At 31.0% G+C, this 21,980-nt stretch overlaps 2 protein-coding genes across 4 annotated transcripts in view; both read right to left on the bottom strand.

Annotated features, from left to right (window-relative positions):
* The window catches only part of LOC136983516 (uncharacterized), a 345,314-nt gene extending 332,917 nt beyond the window's left edge, over positions 1 to 12,397 (bottom strand). The window contains exon 1 of the mRNA XM_067280275.1: positions 12,390 to 12,397. The gene's annotated coding sequence lies outside the window, so the exon portion shown is untranslated. The remainder of the gene's footprint in view (positions 1 to 12,389) is intronic.
* Positions 1 to 21,980, bottom strand: part of LOC136983509 (small G protein signaling modulator 1-like) — an 82,341-nt gene that overhangs the window by 15,392 nt on the left and 44,969 nt on the right. For all 3 annotated transcript variants that reach the window (XM_067280266.1, XM_067280265.1, XM_067280264.1), the window contains 8 exons: positions 21,884 to 21,951; positions 21,569 to 21,733; positions 13,998 to 14,144; positions 12,886 to 13,090; positions 10,016 to 10,080; positions 7,278 to 7,489; positions 6,289 to 6,499; positions 4,109 to 4,227 (listed from right to left, as the gene is read on the bottom strand). In XM_067280266.1, coding sequence (XP_067136367.1) covers positions 4,109 to 4,227; positions 6,289 to 6,499; positions 7,278 to 7,489; positions 10,016 to 10,080; positions 12,886 to 13,090; positions 13,998 to 14,144; positions 21,569 to 21,733; positions 21,884 to 21,951 — 1,192 coding nt within the window. The remainder of the gene's footprint in view (positions 1 to 4,108; positions 4,228 to 6,288; positions 6,500 to 7,277; positions 7,490 to 10,015; positions 10,081 to 12,885; positions 13,091 to 13,997; positions 14,145 to 21,568; positions 21,734 to 21,883; positions 21,952 to 21,980) is intronic.

Raw genomic sequence — 21,980 nt, forward strand, 5'->3', positions numbered from 1 at the left:
TTTTTGAGGGAAACAAATAAATCGACACAAAACGGCATTAAAAAGCTTTTAATTCCTAGTTCCTTTGCTAACACTTTTGACATTCCTATAAACATCATCATCAGGCAAGAACTCGATTCGAATGCTTTTTCAGAACAAAACATTTAAAGTACAGAATTGGAACAACATTAATCGAATAGAATACAAAACTTTAAACATAAAATTTTAAAAATCATGTAGTAACTACATGCATGCACTTAGAAATGTGGAGATGACCACATAGAAAGATATAGGGAAAGTGGAAATGGTCGGTAACTTTTATTTATACACTTGTACAAATTGACCCAAATGCAGGCCTAGGAGTGCTATTTCCCCTTTGAAAAAGTGAGAAAAGTGAGTTGAAATACAGAAAAAGTGAATAAAAAGTGAGTGCAATAGTGACAAAACAAAGTGAAAACACAGAAGGAAAACTCAGCAAAACAGCAGTAAAAATTGTTATTTCTTTTTATTCTGTTATGGTTAAACACATTTTAAAAATTTCTGTATATACTGTAATATAGTAGCCACTCGTTATATCGCGTTTTTTTGGTCCCCTAAATTTTAAAAGCATTTGAGTCAATTAATTTTAAATTACCAATTACCACTGAATTTCTATTTGCAACGAAATACGAGAAAGAGCTAAATATGCAGAACAGGTGGATAGATCGATTGTCATTTGTTTCCTTTTGATATAAAAGTTGTTTATTTATTAGTTTTAAGTACAGTCTCCTCATTTACAAGTTTCTGTGAATTCGAAATTTCATACATTTATGTGAATTAACGGTATTGCGTCAATTCACATAAAGGTGTGAAATTTCGAATTCACGGCATAACGTGTAAGGAAAAGATCTCTAATTCTGAAGGAAAACTTCTAAAATTTTTATACAGTAGTAACTTCATTTTGCTTTTTAGAGAATTTTTACTCTGTAATTTTATAAGTTTTGATGTTCTATTATATATTCAATATTCATTTTTTTTAAATTTTCAATTACAGCATTTATAATTTTTATTGAAAAATATAAACTACACGAATTTCTAATAAGCGATTTATATAGTACTGTATAATAAAATCGCAATTGATGTTTTGTTTTTATATCGACAGTATTTGTCTTTCAATGTCATTGTTAAAGAAACAATGCTAAATGGGCGTTCATGGTTTCGATGTTTACGTAAACGTCAATTAATTCGATATAACCTACGAATAAAATTCAGGATTGAAAAACTAAGCTTATTTTATATCAGAAACACTTGCTGATGAAAGAACAGAGATTCCATAGCATGTATAATCTGTTTAGTAAAAGCCCAGAATTTTTATTACTCGGTTATATCGCGTTTTTTTTTTTTCTGTTTCCCGATAACCAGTGGCTTCTGTATTTCCAGTAAACCATGAATACTTGAAAAGTCTTTTGCTTCTGTAAATAATCAGTCATGAAAGATGATGTTCTTTTATTAAGATTATTCTGCATGTTATCAACTTCCTTCTATTTCGCTTCCTCTTGCTTTTGAACACTTAACACTAATAAGCATCACACGTGCTGCTTGTACTTCATTCATGTTCTTGCTGTTAATAGCCTTCTCCAGTTTTTTTGTTTGCTGCTTCTAACAAAACTTAGACTGTCGCATGTATTTCATTTTCTTCTACATTTTTCTGGTTTAAACTCAGTTGCCGTTCCATAATCTTCATGTTACGAACAGCTTTCTTTTGTTGTTCTTCAAAACATTTCTGTGCTCTTTTTTCCGTTTCTCTTATTCTTTTAACTTCTTTTCATTTTCCAATCGTTCTTGATAATTTCTATGCACCGAGGAAGCTAATTTCAGTCGTCCTTTGCAATAGGTACAAGGTGTGGGCTTTGGTCATACATGTTCAGTCCCTCCTTAACAATCAAAAGTGAATTAAGCATTCTTTCCAACACTGATGCTCTATCAGGAGAAAGTGCCCGGCATAAAATTGATCCTCTCATTCATGGGAACGGGATTTTCGATGCTGATTTCACTAATTTGGCTATTCTCGGATATTTATCATTATCAGAAACTGTTTATTTTTTAATGCTTCGAGATGTGTAAATATTGATTTCCAAATAAAATAATAAATCTGAAATAAATATACTCCAAATAATATAAGTAAAATAATATTTTATTAATGATTTCATAAATAACAAAAAACTTTTTCCTGCAGATGAATAAAAACCAACATCGTTGCAAAGTTGTTAACCTTTGGGAAGCCTGTGAAAATCTTTCTCACAAGCAATTACGTGTTGTACTTTTTACAACACTTCGAATATTTTAATTTATTTGGTAAATTTTATATGTAAATATGAATTTACATTTTCGTTTACTTTTTTAGTCTCTCAATTAATGCACAATTATAATCGGCATAAGAGAAGATTAAAAAATGGATATTTCACAAGCAAAGTAATCACACATTTTATGAAAATAACACTTACTATATGGAATAATTATACTTGTAGTCAATTTAAACATACATTTATGGGAAGATGTAGATGTGATTTAACGTTAACAATATGCTATGAAATCATTAAAGTAATTTTATTAAACTCAAGTTTATGAAATTATTTAAAGATAAATCAAGTAAAAAAATATTTTTGTAAACGACAACTCCATAACCCGATTGTTAATTAAAACCAAATAATCTGCCAAATTATTGGGCTATAACCAGGATAACTAAATGGTCAGAAACGAAATCTTTTTTAGTGGTAGGAGGTTACGCTACTATCTCGTGTTAATTTTAATAATTATATATTTTGAATTTAAAAGCGGCAGCAGTGTTGTCAGCTTGAGAGATTAATCCCTCTGCGTAATGTGCTTTCCCCTGCAAAAGGACTTTAGTGATTTTCTTAGAAAACAGCCAAAACTGCAGGGATGCTTAGAATACTTATTTTTAAACTCTGTAGAAGGAAATGCAATTCGGATAAGGTAGATTTTGGCGAATAATGAAAATATGGCATGAGTACATAACTTTACTCAACACTGGCTTCTGAATTTGTAATGAGAGGGATTTTTTAAGTGCATAAAAGATTTTTTTAAATACGTTAAATAAATTTTTGTTTTCTATAACCTAACGACACTGAGCGGGCAGTTGCAATTTTGAGTCTGCTCAGGGCCGCGTATTTTCTTCTAAAAAATTCTATTCTGATAGTCCGATAATTCGGCAATTCGTTTGGCTTTAAAATTATTTTTGGTTTGCCCCACATCTTAATTAAGCACGTGAAAATGACCAAAAAAGTGAGAAAAGTGAGAAAATGACCTGAAAAGTGAGAAAAGTGAGGATACTTCAGAAAAGTGAGTACAAGTGAGAAAAGTGAGCGACTCCGAGGCCTGCAAATGTCAGGCAACTTGAGGGTGGGGGAGTTGCATGGAGCCAATAATGTGGTGAAGAGAGACTCCCAAATGAACACTACGCTCCTTTCACCACAACTCGTAAGTAATACAGAGCAGTCCCGAAGTGGGGTATGGCTATGCTGTAAGACCATCTCGGATAATTCAGTGTCACACCTTCCCACCAGCATGGAATGCTGGTGCTCAGTTAATTGATACAACAGTATTCTGTTGGTAGCCCCTATGTAGAAGCTAGACTATTGTCAAAAGCACTAGCAAAAGAATTAAAAGTTCTTTAATGTTGTTTTGTGTCGATTTATTTGTTTCTCTCAAGTGTGTTGGCATGACCTCCAAACTATGTTTTTACGTTATTTTATGAAACTGAGTTTTTATTCATGGAAATACTATTGTCCTTGAATAAAAACTCTGGATCAGTGGCATTACTGAAAAATCTAACACAAGGTTCCATTATCCTGTCTCTATCTTAGAGTATTAATGAAATTTTTCTGTCAAAAAATGTGGAACTCTGCAGCAATTCAATGTGATGCCTGTCTATATCAGGACACCAGCGCTAAAGTTTTATAAAAATAACACAGAAACCTAAAACTGCTTCTTAGCAGCAAGTAGTCAAATAAATGATAGTTTTTGTCTATTTGCCTTATTGTTGTTATTTTTAGTTAAAATAATGATGATTTTATAATTAAAACAAAACATATAATTAATATTTTATATTACAACTAATCAACACACTGACCGGAAGCTGTTGATCTTTGTCATCAGTCACTGCTTGAGGAATATCGTCGGACTGATCAAATGACTCTTCACTGTTTAAATCTTCAAATACATCATTACTAAGACTTGTGTCTTTTGGACCTATCAATCAATTTATAATATTTATGTATGAATAAAAATATGCATTTCTTAAAGAAATTTTTTTTTTTTGACTTTCAAGGAAATTAATAACTAAAATCAAGCAATAGTCAGAAAAAGAAACATTATCAATTATAAAAAATTAAAACTTATAAGTGTACTGCTTTAAGTACGCAGTGTACTGCAAGTGAAAATTACTTATTTCTCAGAAATGTTTTTGGTTTTCTTGAAGGTTTTTTCAGCCAATGCAATTAGAGTTCTCTGACTTGTAAATTCCATTAAACTCAGTATACCACACACAGTGGGTGATCGGTTAATGAACATAATCCATTCTAAGACTTTGTTCGCTATCCGAATTGTTTGTTAACCAATTATCGATTTACCATAGATTTTTATGGGTATTTGATGAATTCATTCTGAAGATCCCAAAAAATAAATAAATAATTACATACTTTCTTACTACATTTATTTATATGTAATAATAAAAATACATATATACACACTCTTGCATTTTTTATCAGTCATATTGTTTTTCCATTTGTGGGGGGGTTAAAGAATTTGTCCAATGTCAATTGCTTTTCTCTCTTCTTCAGGATTTTTCAGAAGTAATTAATAGTATTGTAATTGTAGAAATTCCCAAGTCTCAACCTGGTTTGGATGCCATTCTAAGACTGTTGTTCTGACATCCTACCACTTCTTCAAAAGATCTTTAATAGCGGATGTCGGCATTGATCCTCTTTCTTTTTTCAGAAGAAAACACATCTCGCCGAGTTTCTTGGTGTTCTTCATTTAAGAGTTCTTAGAGTTCTGTTGTCAGATCAGTTTCAGGTTTCATTATGAGCTCTTCAATATCATCTTCATTCACCTCCAATTCGAGATCTCTAGCAGTTATCACAATTTCATCCTTTCATGAGTTTATGCTCAGGAATATTTTTTCGTCTTTCGTGATGTAGGTATGGTTTGACATGTGCTTCCAAAATAAACTAGTTTCATCACAATTGAAAATTTGTTGTGAACTATATCCTTCGTTTTTAATGAATTCTTCAAATTTGAGACAGAGCTTCTCAGCTTCTTCTTTATTTGCAATAGCAGACTCACCATGAATTACCACACCACATATTTAATGCCAGATCTCCTCCTAAACTTTGCAAACCAATCAGTGGTAGTCTTGAATTCTATCTCCTCATGTGACGAATGTGGAGTTTGTTTCTTCAGTTCTTCAAAAATTTCTCTACTTTCTCTTGAATGATAGTTATACTAGTTATATGTCTTTTCATTTTCCTCTCTCTAATCTAAATTAAAAGCAATCTCTCCATTTTTTTCATGGGTGTTTCTCAGATGTGATTTTCGTCACTCCTTGAGTCTTCTTGATTATATCTTTCTTAGCTAAGATTGTGCCTACTGTAGACCTGTTCAGGCCATACTGCCTAGAAACATTAGTCGACATCTGCCCACTCTCTGCCTTGGCTATTAAACTCCCATCTTTAGAAAAGAAAAACTGATGCAAAGCTTAACAAGCACCAGACAGTCTCGCAAAGACTATAAAAAATTATTTGTCAGAAAGGTAAACAAAAAGCTGGAATTACAATGGAGAGTTTTTAAAGTTTGGAGGAACACTATCTGATTGGTATCAGGTTGAGCATCAATGTTGAAGTCTCGTGCTTTGAAAGGTTTTGAATTGTTACCTGGAGACAAGAAAAAACCCAATTGGTAATCATTATTTTATGTCACTTCTTTTTGTGTTTGTTCTGTAAAGTGTTCGTCGTCTGAACATAAAAATCTTTTGCGAAAGTGTTTGTTGTCTGATTTGTTAACAATCAGAACTGTTCATTAACCGATCACCCACTGTATATATTTTTCAACTGCCTTAAATAAGTAGTGTACTCGTAAGTTTTGGTATGTTGTAATACCAAATTTAAAGAAATTTGTAGAGAAAAAAAAATTAGTAAAATAACTAATTTTTTCTAATTTATAAGAATGTTTTTTACAAATATCTAAATTATAGCAAAATTTTCTATTTCATAAGAATGAAATTCAATTAGGAAATATTTTGTATTTCCTTACCAACTAAAGGAATTTCACTATTTGTACTCTCTGAAGATAGCTTTGCAAGATTGGCAGCCATAATTTCTTTATTTCTTTGTTTGACAATGGCTTCCACTGCAAGCCATTCAGACATGATACTTTCATACGAGCTCTGTATACTTTTGTCATGCTGTTCTCTTTCTTCTTGTGAACTTCCAAATTCATAATGGCCTAGAAGATAAGGCCATACCTGAAAGATAAATTCTAAAAATTAAATTTTTTTGTGCTATCTACTGAACATAAAACACAAAAATTACTTTTAGCAAAGGTACATTTTTCTATTAAATTATTAAATATATTATAAAATTAGTTAGTTCACTCATTTTTTCAATATGTTACATACTACTCATTCTACTTTATCATAGTTATAAAAAAATGTTCATGTTAACAGACTCAAAATAAAAGAATTTCATTAGTTCTCTATATTTATTCACAGTATAATATATTTCCAATTACATTACAGAATATATTATCTATTTACATTATATTTAATTAGACATGGAAATAAGTAGATTCCAATTTAAACAGATAATACTACAATTTTAAAAATGTTTCTATCTAAATTTATTTAAATTTCCTGCAAGATAAAAATTTATTATGTTTCAATGGTTTCTTGTAATCTAGATGTCATTATTATGTTATAAATAGTAACATTTTAGAGCACGAAATAAAGATTAAACAATAAACTGTAAATAATGAAAATATATAATGCTATTCAATTGTTTTCTACAAAATCATCTTGCCTGAAATAAAAAAAGTGTGTTAAACAATAATTAAAAAGCTGAATAAAGATTGATAGGCAGAAATTGATATGTTGAATTCTATGTAAAAGAATAAATGCTTTCGAGCTTGAATATAATGTACATTATAGTATGTACACACATCAATGCTAGCTAGAGAGTTAATCCTCATTTCCACCAAAAAATACATTTATTTTTAAAATGTACTAATAAATAGCAAAGTAATACCTCTTTTCTAATTTTGTGTTCAACACCTCCAAAATAAGTTAGCCTATACATCTCCATTATGTCCATATCTTTATTGCAGTTCATAGCATTCCAAATTTCAGCTGTTAAACCGATTGTGGCATCACAAGGTTCATCAGGTGAAATTATCACAGAATTGACTAATCCGGATAAATGCGTACGTACCGTACAAAGATGACGGCAGTGAGCCAACCCTAAAAAATTTTTAAATATTTTTAAAAATCAATTTGTTTAACTAATGTATTATAAAACCAAAAATTTGTTTAGAAAAAAATTTCAATTTTACTTATTTACAATTTAATTAAAAATCTTAAATAAATCTGTAATGAAGTCAAATAACATTATATTATATATATTGCAATTGCAGCCCAACAAAAATAATTATTAAAGGACCAAGTACATTTCTAAAAACCTAATAGTTAGGTTCTTAGAAATGTTAGTTTTTGGTTGGCTTTAAAATTTTCTATTTTGTATCAATCATAAGGATAAAACTGGACTTGGTCTGTTAATAATTGATTTTGTTTATATTAATTTTTATTTGTAATTATTAACTATTGTAAATGTATTGTAAATGTTTTCTGTGAGTGTGTTCTTTTTAGAATACTTTTTAATTTTAAATTATTTCCATGGAATTCAATATGCTTATGTTTGTTTCACTTTAAATGATGTACTTCGCTGAGGAAGGCCTATAATATTAGGTCAAAAATGTTACAATTTATTAAATATACTGCTGGAGTTACAAGATGCACTGTTCCTTATGATGACAATTCAAGGTGCAAGGAAGGCTTGTTTTGTAAGGTTACATTCTAACTGAACTGTATATCCTGGATCATCAATTATGTGCCTCCCATATCACTAAAGCTTTATAAACTGTCAGAAAATTAATTTATATATAATAAAATTGTAATTTAGTAGTATAATATGCAAGTATAAACCAAACAGATATTTAATGATTTCTGTATTTATAAAGATTGTAGAAGAATTATTGCTACCAAAGTGTAACACATTTTAGAATTTTACTGTAACTAATACATGTTGCATAGTTTCTGTACAGAAACAATATGGTCTTTTCTCCAATAATTTTACCTTGTTTTGATTAGAAATATGTTCAGGCTCAGTAGTTTGTGTGTTGTTTCTACTTTTAAGTAGTGTGTCACATGTTCTGCATGTGATGTCTATGTCTTTTAATATGTATTCTCTGTAGTCTTTGATGTGCAAGATCAGCCAAAGCCAGACCCAACTCAAACTTAGAACGCATTAAATCAAAATCACCTGAGATCATTCTCACACAGGATGCATATAAAAAGGGATCATACCCGATCATGGGGGGGGCAATCATTGAAAGAAATCTCTACTACGAAACCTCCACTTTGGCCTCATCTCTGCTGCCTCGGAGCCGTCTGGAACTTTGTTGTCGAACAAGTGCAATTAGAGGTATTACTTGGAAAGTTTATGTAAACTCTCTCTCTTGGTAGTCTTAGATTTTAAGATAGACGTAGCCGTGCCAGTAGTTCCCTATTGTTATATCTATCTGTCTCTGTTCTTTATCAACCAAATGGAAGCTAATGCTTATTATTTATGTAAGTTTGTCTTGTTGTAACCTCCCTTTTTGTTTATATTAAATTTGTTCTGTTAATTAAATGGTTGTAGTCACTTGTGTGTTGCCACCACCTTATCAATGACCTCGCTAACCCACCACTCATCAAAATTCATGCCATCTGTAGACCCCGTGAATGGGATTCGCATCCCGTCGCCATTAAACAGGGGTTTAAAGTTCAACTCTCTACCCTCTGGTTATCACAGATGGTTTGATGTTTATGCCAATCATAAAACTTTCAATCTCTCTGAATATATATCTCCAAGTCAATCCAACTTAGGCAATACTATATTGATAAAATTGCATGAAGACTGAAAAAAGTTTTTCTGCAAAACTGATATTGTAAAGTAACTAGGGTACAATATTACACACATACAATACTATTTCCAGATTAATTGTATATAAGTTTAGAGAGGCAGAGTTTCTGTTAGTTTAATTCTTTTATTTAACATAATTATAATTTCAACAGTTTAACAAATGAACAGTTGAGTGCAATAACGGTCTAACCCTGTTTTTAAAAGTTGATATTGTATTGTAAAGATGGTATATGCTAGTCTTTCATATTTCAGTGTTATACTTTTGTTTTCATTAATACTTACAAAACCCTAGTAATCTTTCTTTCTATTTAGAGACAGTATATTTAATAAATGAATGTATGACACTCAATTTCGACAGAGAGAGTCAGACGAATGGCAAACCTTTTTGAGCCCACATATCATATAATAAACATACTTACCTTTAAAGATGTTTATGCGTGCCAAAATTTTACACTTCGAATAACAACATTTAAAAAAATTAAACAAATATGCTTTAGAATATTTATATAAATAGAATAAATGTAAAAAAGTTGATCGAAAAAAGGATGATCAGATGATAAACAAAAAGGATGATTGAAAAAGATAGATGGTAAGTCAAAATCATATTATACATTATATGCCAGATGATTTCTTCTTATGTGCCACTATGGGCACACATGCCATAGGTTTACCACCCTGGAGTTAGAGAACTGTTGCACTCAGCCTTTCAGATAAATTTTTTATTTGGAAAATGGCTTAATTTATTTATGCAAAATTCTTCAGAAATTAAATTTACACTGAAAACTAAAAATTTATTAATTACTTACATCCATAAAATGCCCTGGAAATAATCTGCCTCTTCATTGTGTCACACAAAATCTGAATTGACTGGCTAAAAACAAAAAGAAACAATTTTTAAGTTTTTACTAAAAATTTCAATAAACTTGAATTATAAAACATAAGTTTCTAATTCAGATATATAGAATCCCTGTAAAAAGTTTTGAAACAGCTATGTGAAGATTATTGATTGCAGGAATTTTATTTGTTAACAAATAATCCTAGAATAATGAAAATTCTAGAGATTATTTCTAATGATAAGAGCTTTTATTATGAAAAATATCAAACTGGAAAAATAATTTGGAATGTAAAAAGAATCTTGTCCAATCCTAGTCTGAAAGAAGTTTTTGAACATAGTTGAAAAAAATGTGTTAAAGCACTCTGTAGTAATAAAAATATTAGTTCATGCAAATTAATCATCCAAAAGTATTACGTACATCTATTTCCATTATTGTTCCATTGCTTTAAAGTGGTCCTGTTAAAGAACACAAAGGATTTTCCAAATCTTTTATTCTGGAAGGGAAAATGCAATAGTTTTCCATAAGCTCAGTTGTGCTGTTTCAACAGCAAACTACAGATAGAACAAATACAAGAAATCTGAAAGTGTAAAAAAATTGAAGAGAAATGGCTGACCAGGAGCAACAAGCATGAATCTAGATCAGCAGTCAGCAACCAGCGGTCCATGGAGAAATTTGGACATTGATCAACTGAAGGTTACACAAAGTATTATGAAAGAAATGCAAAATGCTTTGTTGCTTTTTTCACTCATTGGGAATTTTTTATTCGAATCTAAAACAAAATACGAAGTAACTTATCAATAAATAATGAACAATAAACAATATTGTGAGTATGATTGTTGTTCTTCATGGAAAAGCACTAAGAATCCATACTTATTTCAAACAAGCATCAATGAACTTTAGGCTTGCATTAATTTGTTATAATTAAACAAGCACATTTCATATTAAGGTAGTAAAATTGAACTTGTATGATCATTATTCTATAGATTTTGTATCATTTAAAAATATTCATGATAGTGGTCTGTGAGGTCAGAAAGGTTGCAGACCGCTGATCTAGATCATGCCTTAAGATGTGTCTGCCTACAACATTAAAAAACTACATAAAAAGAATTAAATGCTAAGTGGAAAGTTCACCATGTCTGTGTTTGCAATTGTACAGTTCAAAACTGATTAAATGAAATGAAGTTTTGTAAAGCCAAAACAAAACCATTCATAATGAAACAACATATGAAAAACTTTTGGAATGGTAAGGTGTTACCAAAAGTGGACTATTAATGGTTGGGATAAAGTTATTTTTTCAGATGAAAGCAGACGTATGGAGACAATGTTAGACAATTTGTATGTCACAGAGCAGATGAAAGGTTTCAGCAAGAACATCTTTTGCATAAGAATAAATTCCCAGTCAGTCTTATATGAAACTGTATGAAATTGCCTGACTGATTTCACCCGAGTCAGTCAACCTTAGTAATGAGTATAAATGACAGAGAGCATAGAAATACATTCAGGAAATCTTGCATCTTGATGTGTTGACTATTGTAGCAGGGCAGCAAGTAGCCATTTTCCAGCAAGATTATGCTTAGCTACACACATCTTGAATTTCTAAGGTATGTCTCCATCATGCAGTCACACTTACTTGGCCTACCTGGTTTCCAGCTTTTTCATTCATCAAACATTTGCAGGACCAGATGGAACACCGACTTTAGAATCTGTGTGTGAGGGATCTGGAGCAGCAGTTGCAACATCTGTGAGAAAATCTGTTGTAAGATAGTATATGCTCTACCATATCACTATAATTATGCAAGCAAGAGAAGAGCTTATAAAGTACTAAAGATTCCTTTAAACTGTTCATTATTCCACAAGAAATTGTCCCTTTACTATAATATTGTAATCACTTATTAGTTATCATCATCATCATTGCATTTACATTAATAAAGTTACATTGAATTCCGACACCTTCTCCTTGATGCGTTTTTTTGTCAACGAGTGTATGTGTGTCATGTACTGAAATAATAAAATCCTTCATTATTAAATTTACCTAGACTGACATTAACATTATGAATTACTAAAGTAATGGTGATATTACCAACTATTTGATAACATATTAGCACTTTTCTTTATTCTTATATTGTCAATTAACTGTTTTATTATTCATCTGATACTGCAATTGTCTCTCAATAATTTAAAATTTATTTCCTTTTTCTTTTACAGCTATATATTTGGCTATTAGTTTAGGACTTACCACACCATGGTATGATAAGTCCTAAACTAAAAGCCAAATATGTAGCTATAAAAAAACATAAAGAAAAAAGTACAAGAAGCTAATATGATAAATGATTAAATTTGTTTGTTTTACAATCCTTTTAAGTTTTACGTTTAATCGATCATCAAACAAACAATAAGAAAATCAATCAAAGACACGAAAATCCAGGGTGTCATTTCATAAATAAATAAATGCTATTTTCAGGAACCAAACAAAAAGTTTTTAATCAGAAACATATTTGTTCCTTTGCAATTTGAAAGAAGAGTTTCTGCTGAAATGTTCTTATAAAAAAACAAAAACATTTCTGATTAAAAACAATTTGGTTCCCGAAAATAGCATTTATTTATTTATTTAATATGGTGCCAAGTATGGGTGTCATTTCATTTTCCTTCAGTTGTGACCCAAACTCTGAGTTGATAGTAATCCAACAGTTTGCTCCAAATAAAGTTTGAAGAATGCCAAAATTTGGACAATAATAGAGTTTCAATTGGAAAAAAAAGAACAGAACTGAAACTCTAAAACTTAAACTTTTAAAATTAATTTTGAAAGCATTTCTAATCTAAAATAAAATTGAGATACTCACTCAGTAGCTACATTATCTTGTTTTTGAATAAATCTCTTAGTTCTATCTAATGACAGACCATTTCCTTCCGGAAATGATTTTGAACTTGATGTGGATGATGACGACGAAGATGACAACTGTTTAATTGAAGGTGGATATTTTCCACTGGCTACTGAATTCCATGCTGAAGTACCTCTTGTTGTTAATGGATCCATCATTTCTTGAGCTGAAGGTTAAGTGAGAATATTCATTATAAACAATTATCAGAAATATGTTATTGCTGATTCAGCTGCTGAAATATATTATTGGTTCATGATTGTTGTTGAATATTCTTTATTTAAGTAATCTATAACTTCAAACAATTAACAATGTTCAATAACACTAATTTTTGAATATCAAAGAATAACATATCACTAGAACATTTATTCAGCATTGACAATTAGTCATGTTTTAATCATCCTAAAAATGAATTCATATATTCATGCATTAACATATCATACCATACCATTAACATTAACATTTAAATTCATTAAAACCAATAAGCAGGATCAGTCAAAATTTGGATCATGAAACTTAAGTCTAGAATGGAAACATTCCAAATGTGATTTGTGATCTTTTCTCTTCTCACATCAGATGTAATTAAAATTTCATCATTATATTTATACAACAATTTCAATTATATATTAAGAAAAATTGTAATATGTTACTGTTCAGAGTAAAAACCTATTTAATTGATTCTTAACAACTTTATACATATCCCAGTTTGGTATATCTGTGTTTCTATCATTCATTCTTGGGAACCACCAAAAATTCTAGTGATATATTATTATTTGCTTCATTGAGTTGTGTTTTAAATTAAAATTTAAAATTATTAATGAATTACAGATTTCTTTTTGATTAAATATTTTTAAATCTGCAGTACAAAATAATTCAAGATAAGCTTGATTTGGAATTTTTTAAATATTTTATATTTTTATCTGATTGCATTTTCTCTAGAAACAATCAAATTAAAGGTTACTATTAGTAGAGGCATCTCTAGGAATCTAGAAATGCCCTACTGATCTTTACTAAAATTATTATTTCTTTTATGATAAAACTGTTTCTATAAATAAACAACATATTTGTTTACTTACATATTGATTCAGGTTTAAGAGATGTCAAAATTCTAAATACATAATCACCAGCTTCATCATCATCCTCATCTGCTTTTTGACCATTAGCTTTTGAATGTTTTCGAAGAGAGCCTCTACCTCTACGTCGCAATTTTGGAAAAACCTTTCCTAATAAATAAAAGTTTTGTTTTTTCATAGATGATTCATTAAAACCAATTTGAAATTTAATAAATAAAGATGTATATATTTCTAAACAATATACACACACACACACAAACTATTTTTTCAATAAACATATAAAAAAAAAGTTTTTTCATTTTTATATATATTTCAATATAAAAATAATGTGTGTTTAATATTAATAATAATAAATAGATGATGATAATTTTGAATTATTCTTTTAATATTTTTTTAATTGTAACAAAATTTCATAATATATTCATCATATATTTAAGAACTCCTACCTGTAAAATATAGATGACATCTAAAAAACATACAATAAAAATATCTGAATGTAAATTAGTCACAAATTTATCTATATTTTAGCATGTAATTTAGAGTTTATCATCTGTTCCATTGATATCTAATTTGCATTTGGATTAAAAACAGAAACTGTTGAATAAAAATGATTTTGCAATGTTTTTTCCAGGTGATTTTATTAACTGCTTGGCTGGTAAATTAATATATTAAAATAAAGATTCTTATAAATTTACCAGATTAAGTAGCCAAACAGTTTTAAAATCAACTGAAAAAGCACTGCAATATCATTTTCATTTTCAGAAAGGTAAATTTGAAAATATTTTAACTTGTAAACAGAAACTAGATGGAAGCTCAAAATTCATGCAAAAATGAAAAATGATGTTAAGCAATAGAAATAAATTTACATTAATTATTTATTAAAAATTTACTATTTATTATTGGCCAAAGACTGACTTCAATACCACTCCTTGACCTCTGCACACAAAGCTAGAACTAATTTAAAATCGTAGGCACAAAGAATCTTACACACGCTGTTTCTAGCAATCAAATTAATAAGCACAAACGTTTTCGGCCGTTTTGAAAGGCCTTCTTCAGGTGCACTGAGGTCGGTTGGAAAGTCGGATAGCAAATGTTTACGTGACGTCATTGTTTATGAGGGGTTTCCTCTAACAAGAGACGTCACAGCAAAGAAGGTTTAAACAAAACTGACCTTGGAAAATACTTTAAGATTAGCCAAGCCGCGTGAACGATTGTCGAAGATATGCGAATTGTGAAAAGCGGAAAAAGAAACCTGATAAATTTAGAAAATGCACTAGAGAACGAAACGGACAAGGAGAGGGTGGACCGGCCTATTTAATTAAGGGGGTTATCGAGGAGTGACCGCCAGGCAGGGGAGAGCGAGTCTGCGTCCCTGCTGTTAATACAGTTTCCTTTGAGGGACTCAGTAAAGATTTCTATGGCTTTGATTGTTCTAAGTTTACTAGAGTCAAGTATAGGAACGGTAATTCTAGCATCTTTCCATTCGGCCTTTATACTGGGTTCACTTGCGAACTGGGCTAGGGTGGAATTAAATTTTTTGTTGCACGCGTCGTACCTATGCTCAGCTATCCTTTTGGTAAGCAATCTGTTGGTTGAGCCTATGTAGGTTAATTTATTGCTTGGCTTAACTCTATTGTCCACCAGCGGAACAGAGTAAACCCCTGGAAGTCTGGCTTTGCTGCATTTATCCTTGTTATTTGTCAGAAGCTTATAAATCGTAGGGCTGCGTTTGTACGTAAGACCAACGTTGGCTTTTTTGGATAAGATTTTATACGCTTGGCTCAACCTAGGGTCGAAATCAACAACAAATTGCTTACTTCGCGGGTTACGAGGACTGGAATTAACAGCTTTGTTAACTACGAGACCATGTATTCTCTGAGCCAGCACATCTATAAATTTACCGTTGTAACCGTGGGCTATGGCGATGCGTTTGATGTGCTGGATTTCACGAAGCGCGTCATTAGTGTTAGAGCAATGGGTAAAGGCCCTACGGATCAGGGCCCTGTAGGTGGATATTTTAGATGTGCTGGCCCAGAGAATACATGGTCTCGTAGTTAACAAAGCTGTTAATTCCAGTCCTCGTAACCCGCGAAGTAAGCAATTTGTTGTTGATTTCGACCCTAGGTTGAGCCAAGCGTATAAAATCTTATCCAAAAAAGCCAACGTTGGTCTTACGTACAAACGCAGCCCTACGATTTATAAGCTTCTGACAAATAACAAGGATAAATGCAGCAAAGCCAGACTTCCAGGGGTTTACTCTGTTCCACTGGTGGACAATAGAGTTAAGCCAAGCAATAAATTAACCTACATAGGCTCAACCAACAGATCGCTTACCAAAAGGATAGCTGAGCATAGGTACGACGCGTGCAACAAAAAATTTATTTCCACCCTAGCCCAGTTCGCAAGTGAACCCAGTATAAAGGCCGAATGGAAAGATGCTAGAATTACCGTTCCTATACTTGACTCTAGCAAACTTAGAACAATCAAAGCCATAGAAATCTTTACTGAGTCCCTCAAAGGAAACTGTATTAACAGCAGGGACGCAGACTCGCTCTCCCCTGCCTGGCGGTCACTCCTCGATAACCCCCTTAATTAACCCTTTCCCTGCCGTTTGCCACGCCCCCTTATTTTGTAAAACGGCCAAGGTCAAAATAGGTAAATCAGGCAATATTATTTTAAAAATTCACCAAAAATTAAATTATTATTTGATTCATATGAAAAAAATCACATATATTTATCAATATAGTTAGTTTTAAATACCACATTTTTCAATAAAGTTTGTTTGAAAAATTTATGAGAAAAAAAAAATAATATATGATAATTGACATTCAAACTTGAAAATTTGTTACTTTTTGTCAAAATTAACATTGTCTGGTTACTTTATTCTTATTGTCACTGAGCCAGAATGACGTAGAATATTGTTCTGTACAATTTGATATTACATTTATGCACGTACGTTTATTCGTTGTGAAATTATCGCACATTATATCAAACATTTGTTTGAAATCTGAACTTTATTCTGCTTTCATCTAATATAATTAACTAATATACTTTATTCATTTCATATCAAACAAAACTATATATTTTTGTAATAAACATATGATTACCAATAGCAATAGATGTAACATTTGCTAATATTTTAGATTTAAAAAAAAATTAAAAATTAAAAATTAAAAAAATATATAAAATATCAGAACTGAAGGTCATAACTTAAATATTTACGATATATTAACATATTATAGCTGAATAAACTTATTATAGCATAAATCAACTTATTATAGTAATATTATTGCATGAATATGCTAAAAATAAAATAAAAAATTATCAGAAAATGAAAAATTAAGAAAAAATAACCGATAATTAAAATTTTTTAAGTCGACAAAACACCACCTGGACAAAAATATGTAGAATGAACGATAAACAAGACGATGCCGTCAAGTGCTGACATCTGTTGTCGATAAATTTTTTAAAAATCGATTGTTAACAGGGTAACGATCAATCGGTACCCTGGCCGTTTTGCTAAACGAATAGGGTAACGATAGATCGGTACCCTGGCCGGGAAAGGGTTAAAATAGGCCGGTCCACCCTCTCCTTGTCCGTTTCGTTCTCTAGTGCATTTTCTAAATTTATCAGGTTTCTTTTTCCGCTTTTCACAATTCGCATATCTTCGACAATCGTTCACGCGGCTTGGCTAATCTTAAAGTATTTTCCAAGGTCAGTTTTGTTTAAACCTTCTTTGCTGTGACGTCTCTTGTTAGAGGAAACCCCTCATAAACAATGACGTCACGTAAACATTTGCTATCCGACTTTCCAACCGACCTCAGTGCACCTGAAGAAGGCCTTTCAAAACGGCCGAAAACGTTTGTGCTTATTAATTTGATTGCTAGAAACAGCGTGTGTAAGGTTCTTTGTGCCTACGACCCCTTGACCATCAAAACTACTTTAGAATCTGCATGAAATTTAAATTTTAGATGTATGGTCAAATTTTTCATAAGGGAGATCCTATTATATGTATACACAATAGCTATTTACAATAAGCTTATGCTTGACATTTGAAATTTTATGTAATTATCATTATTTTTATGTTTTATGTTTACAACAGGATTCTGTTGTAAGTCAAACATAAAGACAGCCTATGGATCTATTTGTAATTTGCTATCAACTCAGCTACTGTCCATCTTGGAATTCTAGTGTCATTTCAAAGACAGTGACAATAGATATTATAATGAACATCCTATATTTTTGGTAAAGAGAAATAACATGTAAATATAATTTTGTATTTATTAAATTATGCTTTAATTAAGCCAAGCCAGAAAAGGGAATTTTTTAAATAACTTTAAGAAGAAACTAATAAGCATAATAGTGAAGACAAATCAAATCAATAATACAATTGTCATTTACCCACATTAATTAACTTCTGAATTAACTCTTCCAAATTCAATTCAATATAAGTAAGTATGGATTATCTAGAATATGAGAAAAAGTATTTGTGTGAGAGAAGTATATTGTTGTTAAAAATGAAAAATGTAGAACTTAACAGTATGTGACTTTTACAAATATTTAGAAGTAAAATTAAACTAAGATGGGACAAATAACTCAGCAATAAGAAACAGGGTAGAAATTGAGCAAGGAAAAGCATTTAAAGAGGCCAAATAGAATCTGATAGAATGCCAAATCTCAAAATGAAAGTGAAATATGTAATGCCATAGTGAGAAGTATATTTTGTAGTGAGTGAAGTCAAAATGTAGGAGATATCAAAACAGAACAAAGAAAGCCAAGTACAATTGAAATGAATGAAAAAACTTTTCATATTATTATTTGTGCATGAAAAGAAAAATTTAAAGTGATGAACAAAAAGGAATCAATTTACTGATAAAATTCAAACATTTTATCAGTAATTCTTTTGTTAACAGGATATGGTTATGTGAGAATATAAAGGTATACAAAAAAATGTTTGTAGAGAAAGAGTTGTATTTACAAACAGAAAATTTTATTATATTGCACAATATTTTGTTTTTGATCCATCCAGCTATTTCATTCCATCTGGTTAGTAAAATTTTCTGGAACCTTGTATTATTAATTTTAGGCTGAGACTCCACTAGCGTATAAATGGGCGTAAAATTTTTTTAATCATGTGATCTATTTGCATTTGCGTTTGGATTGCAGTGGTGGACTGGCTAGCAAAGTTTTTACAGCGATGGATGGTACTATCAGAGTTACAGTTGTATATGTGATATATCGATATAAAGACAATGATTATATTCTGAGTCTTTTCTGTACTATAATTTCAAATGTAGTAAAAATAATATCTTTACTTTCATATATTAACTTTTATCATCATATTATTAAGATAATATACAGCACTTACAAGCTTAGCTTTTTTATTATATACTCCTCTAAATTGAAGGATTTTCCTATGGCTGTCCATATCGTGTGTCTTAGGCATCCATTATTATAATCGGGATATCTCGTCGTAGATACATGGATACTTTTGGATGTTTTCGATAAATCTTTCCGGATCTATTTTAGGTCTTTTCCAAGTAGCCACGAGAGAACGTACACAAAAGCTCGTTTTCTGCCATTTTTGCACTGTGTCACAATTACCTAAATTCCACCGACTTCTGATTGGTGGATGGCACTGTTTTACGAACGTATTCATATCGAAAGTTGAACACTGCTCAACTCGCTTTTACGCTGGTTTTATGAACTGCTCCAGCATAAAATATCATGGTCATATGCTTAAAAGTTTTTACGGCAAAGGTTTTTATGCCCATTTTTTAAGTAGTGGAGTCTTGGCCTTACTCTTCAACAAGAATCAAAATGGCTTAGAAACATTAACTCACTACTGAATATACAATTAGTGTTTGATATTAATTAATTGATTCCTTGATTAAATGACTGATCATATTCATTAGTTGACATTGATATTGTTGTGACACTATAAAGTTGTTAACATTAATAAGGCTCTCTAGGTACACTTCTGATGTTTCCTAACAAATTCTGACAAAAGCTTTTCTAGTCAGATGTAAATATCAGATAATTGTTTGTTATTTTCTATGAATGAATACAGCTATTTTAAGTATTGCAAATATATGCTGCTTTGGTGCACAGCTATCAGTTATGTTATATCATGTCGTCTTCACTGATAATAATATAAACAAACTGGCAACTATTTCAATACTAATTGTAATAGAATAGGTGAATTATTTTTAAGATAAAACAAGAGGAGTAGTCCTTATAACTTGAACACACTTTACATAACATATACAAGAATAGATATCAATTAAAATCAGAAACTTAGATGAGATGCAAACAATGCAGTTTACATGATGTTTAATGTTGTATAGTATTTGCATGTCTACTGTTACTGTTACCTTTACCTGCAACAATAAATACACAAGTCTTCTATATTAAATCAGATTTATTTAAGTTACAATATGTAAAAACACTTTAATTTATATACTTATTATACTAATGACATTAATATTAATAGAATATTTAGTTAATGTGAACCTAGGTATACAGAATGGCGTCGCTTCTGGTAACCTCGATGGCAAGTTTTTTTAGAAAAGAAATGTAGATGGTGCTGATAGTAATGATGCCTTCGTATGCAAATATCCATCAAAAAATTCCATTCAGGAAACATGAGGAATAACGTGAATTTCGAATTTTGGTTACGATGTAGACGGATTATGCACATAGACACTTTAAAAAAAATTAACAATGTTTTTTTAAAGTTTGTACAATTTACTCGAAGTCTAAAGTTATCGAGAAGGAAAGTTTATCAATGGTAATTAACATGTTAAATGTGTCCTTAATGTGTTTAATGCGTGTTAAATGTCATAAAAGTGTATTAAAGGTGTGTTAACATTGTGTAAGTGAGGTAAAAATTTTGTAAAGGGTTTATATGTGGTTCAATTGTGCATTTAAAGTGTGCAAATGTGAGTTAAATGTGTTTAAACGTGGTTTAAATGTGCGTTTATAGTGTATAAATGTGTTAAATGTGTGTTAAACGAGTTAAATTTGTCATAACCAAGGATATGTAATAGTGATTTCCAACCCGAAAGTCAATGTGAACAATACATGGAAGGCTAGGTGGCCGTGGATTGCAGGTGCCACCCTCTATGGAGACGCTGCCTATCGTAGACAAAAAGGTGAGAGATGCGAATCGTAAGACTGCAGTTCTTAAGAGGAGTAAAATTTATGTACAATACAAGCAAATTTTGTTCGAACCACTGATGTGTAGAATCTCGTAATTCACTTTGTCCATGCATCGATTGAATTTATAGGTAGTATAATGACTTTTTTATTTTTCGTTTCTGGTCCAAGAGTAGGAAAAGTAACCAAAAGCAGGGGAAAAAGTAAGTAGCAAATTTACGTTTTAAAAAAGTTTAGGCGCGTTTAGGTTATTGTCGACAGTTGCCATCTTGTTTGCACATTTGCGTGTGCAAACAAGATGGCAACCGGAAGCGCCACCATTTTGTATACCTAGGCTCACATTAACCGAATATTTTAAATCTTATTATTAATGAAAGAAAATTACATTTCCTCAACATAATATATTTATTAGATACCTTTGCCCCTCTGAGACCATAAGGGGGGATCCAGCTGACCATGAGGCAGCAGTCCGTTCTCCAGACACGACAGAAAAGCTAACATGTGACCTCCTTTGGGAAAATGTATGGGTGGACGTTGGACACCATCTTGACCCACAAGTACGATAGTACCACCACTATCAGCTGCAGAAAACATGGATCTATAGATTTGTACTGTAGCCATCACCTACACATAATAGTAATGTTACTAATTTTGCTGTTACTTTAGAAATTTAACTGTTTGATGCTTGATAAACTATTATGCTATTTGACAATACAGAAGAAAATATTTACCTTGCTGATGACAATGCAGGTAAACAATTTCATCTACTTTTAGATTTAGAGCATAATCCCAATAGATACTACAATAAAATAAAAAAATTGATAAATA

The sequence above is a fragment of the Centruroides vittatus genome, unplaced genomic scaffold, assembly GCF_030686945.1.
Source record: "Centruroides vittatus isolate TY-2023 unplaced genomic scaffold, ASM3068694v2 contig_882, whole genome shotgun sequence".
In the NCBI taxonomy this organism is placed as follows: Eukaryota; Metazoa; Arthropoda; class Arachnida; order Scorpiones; family Buthidae; genus Centruroides; species Centruroides vittatus.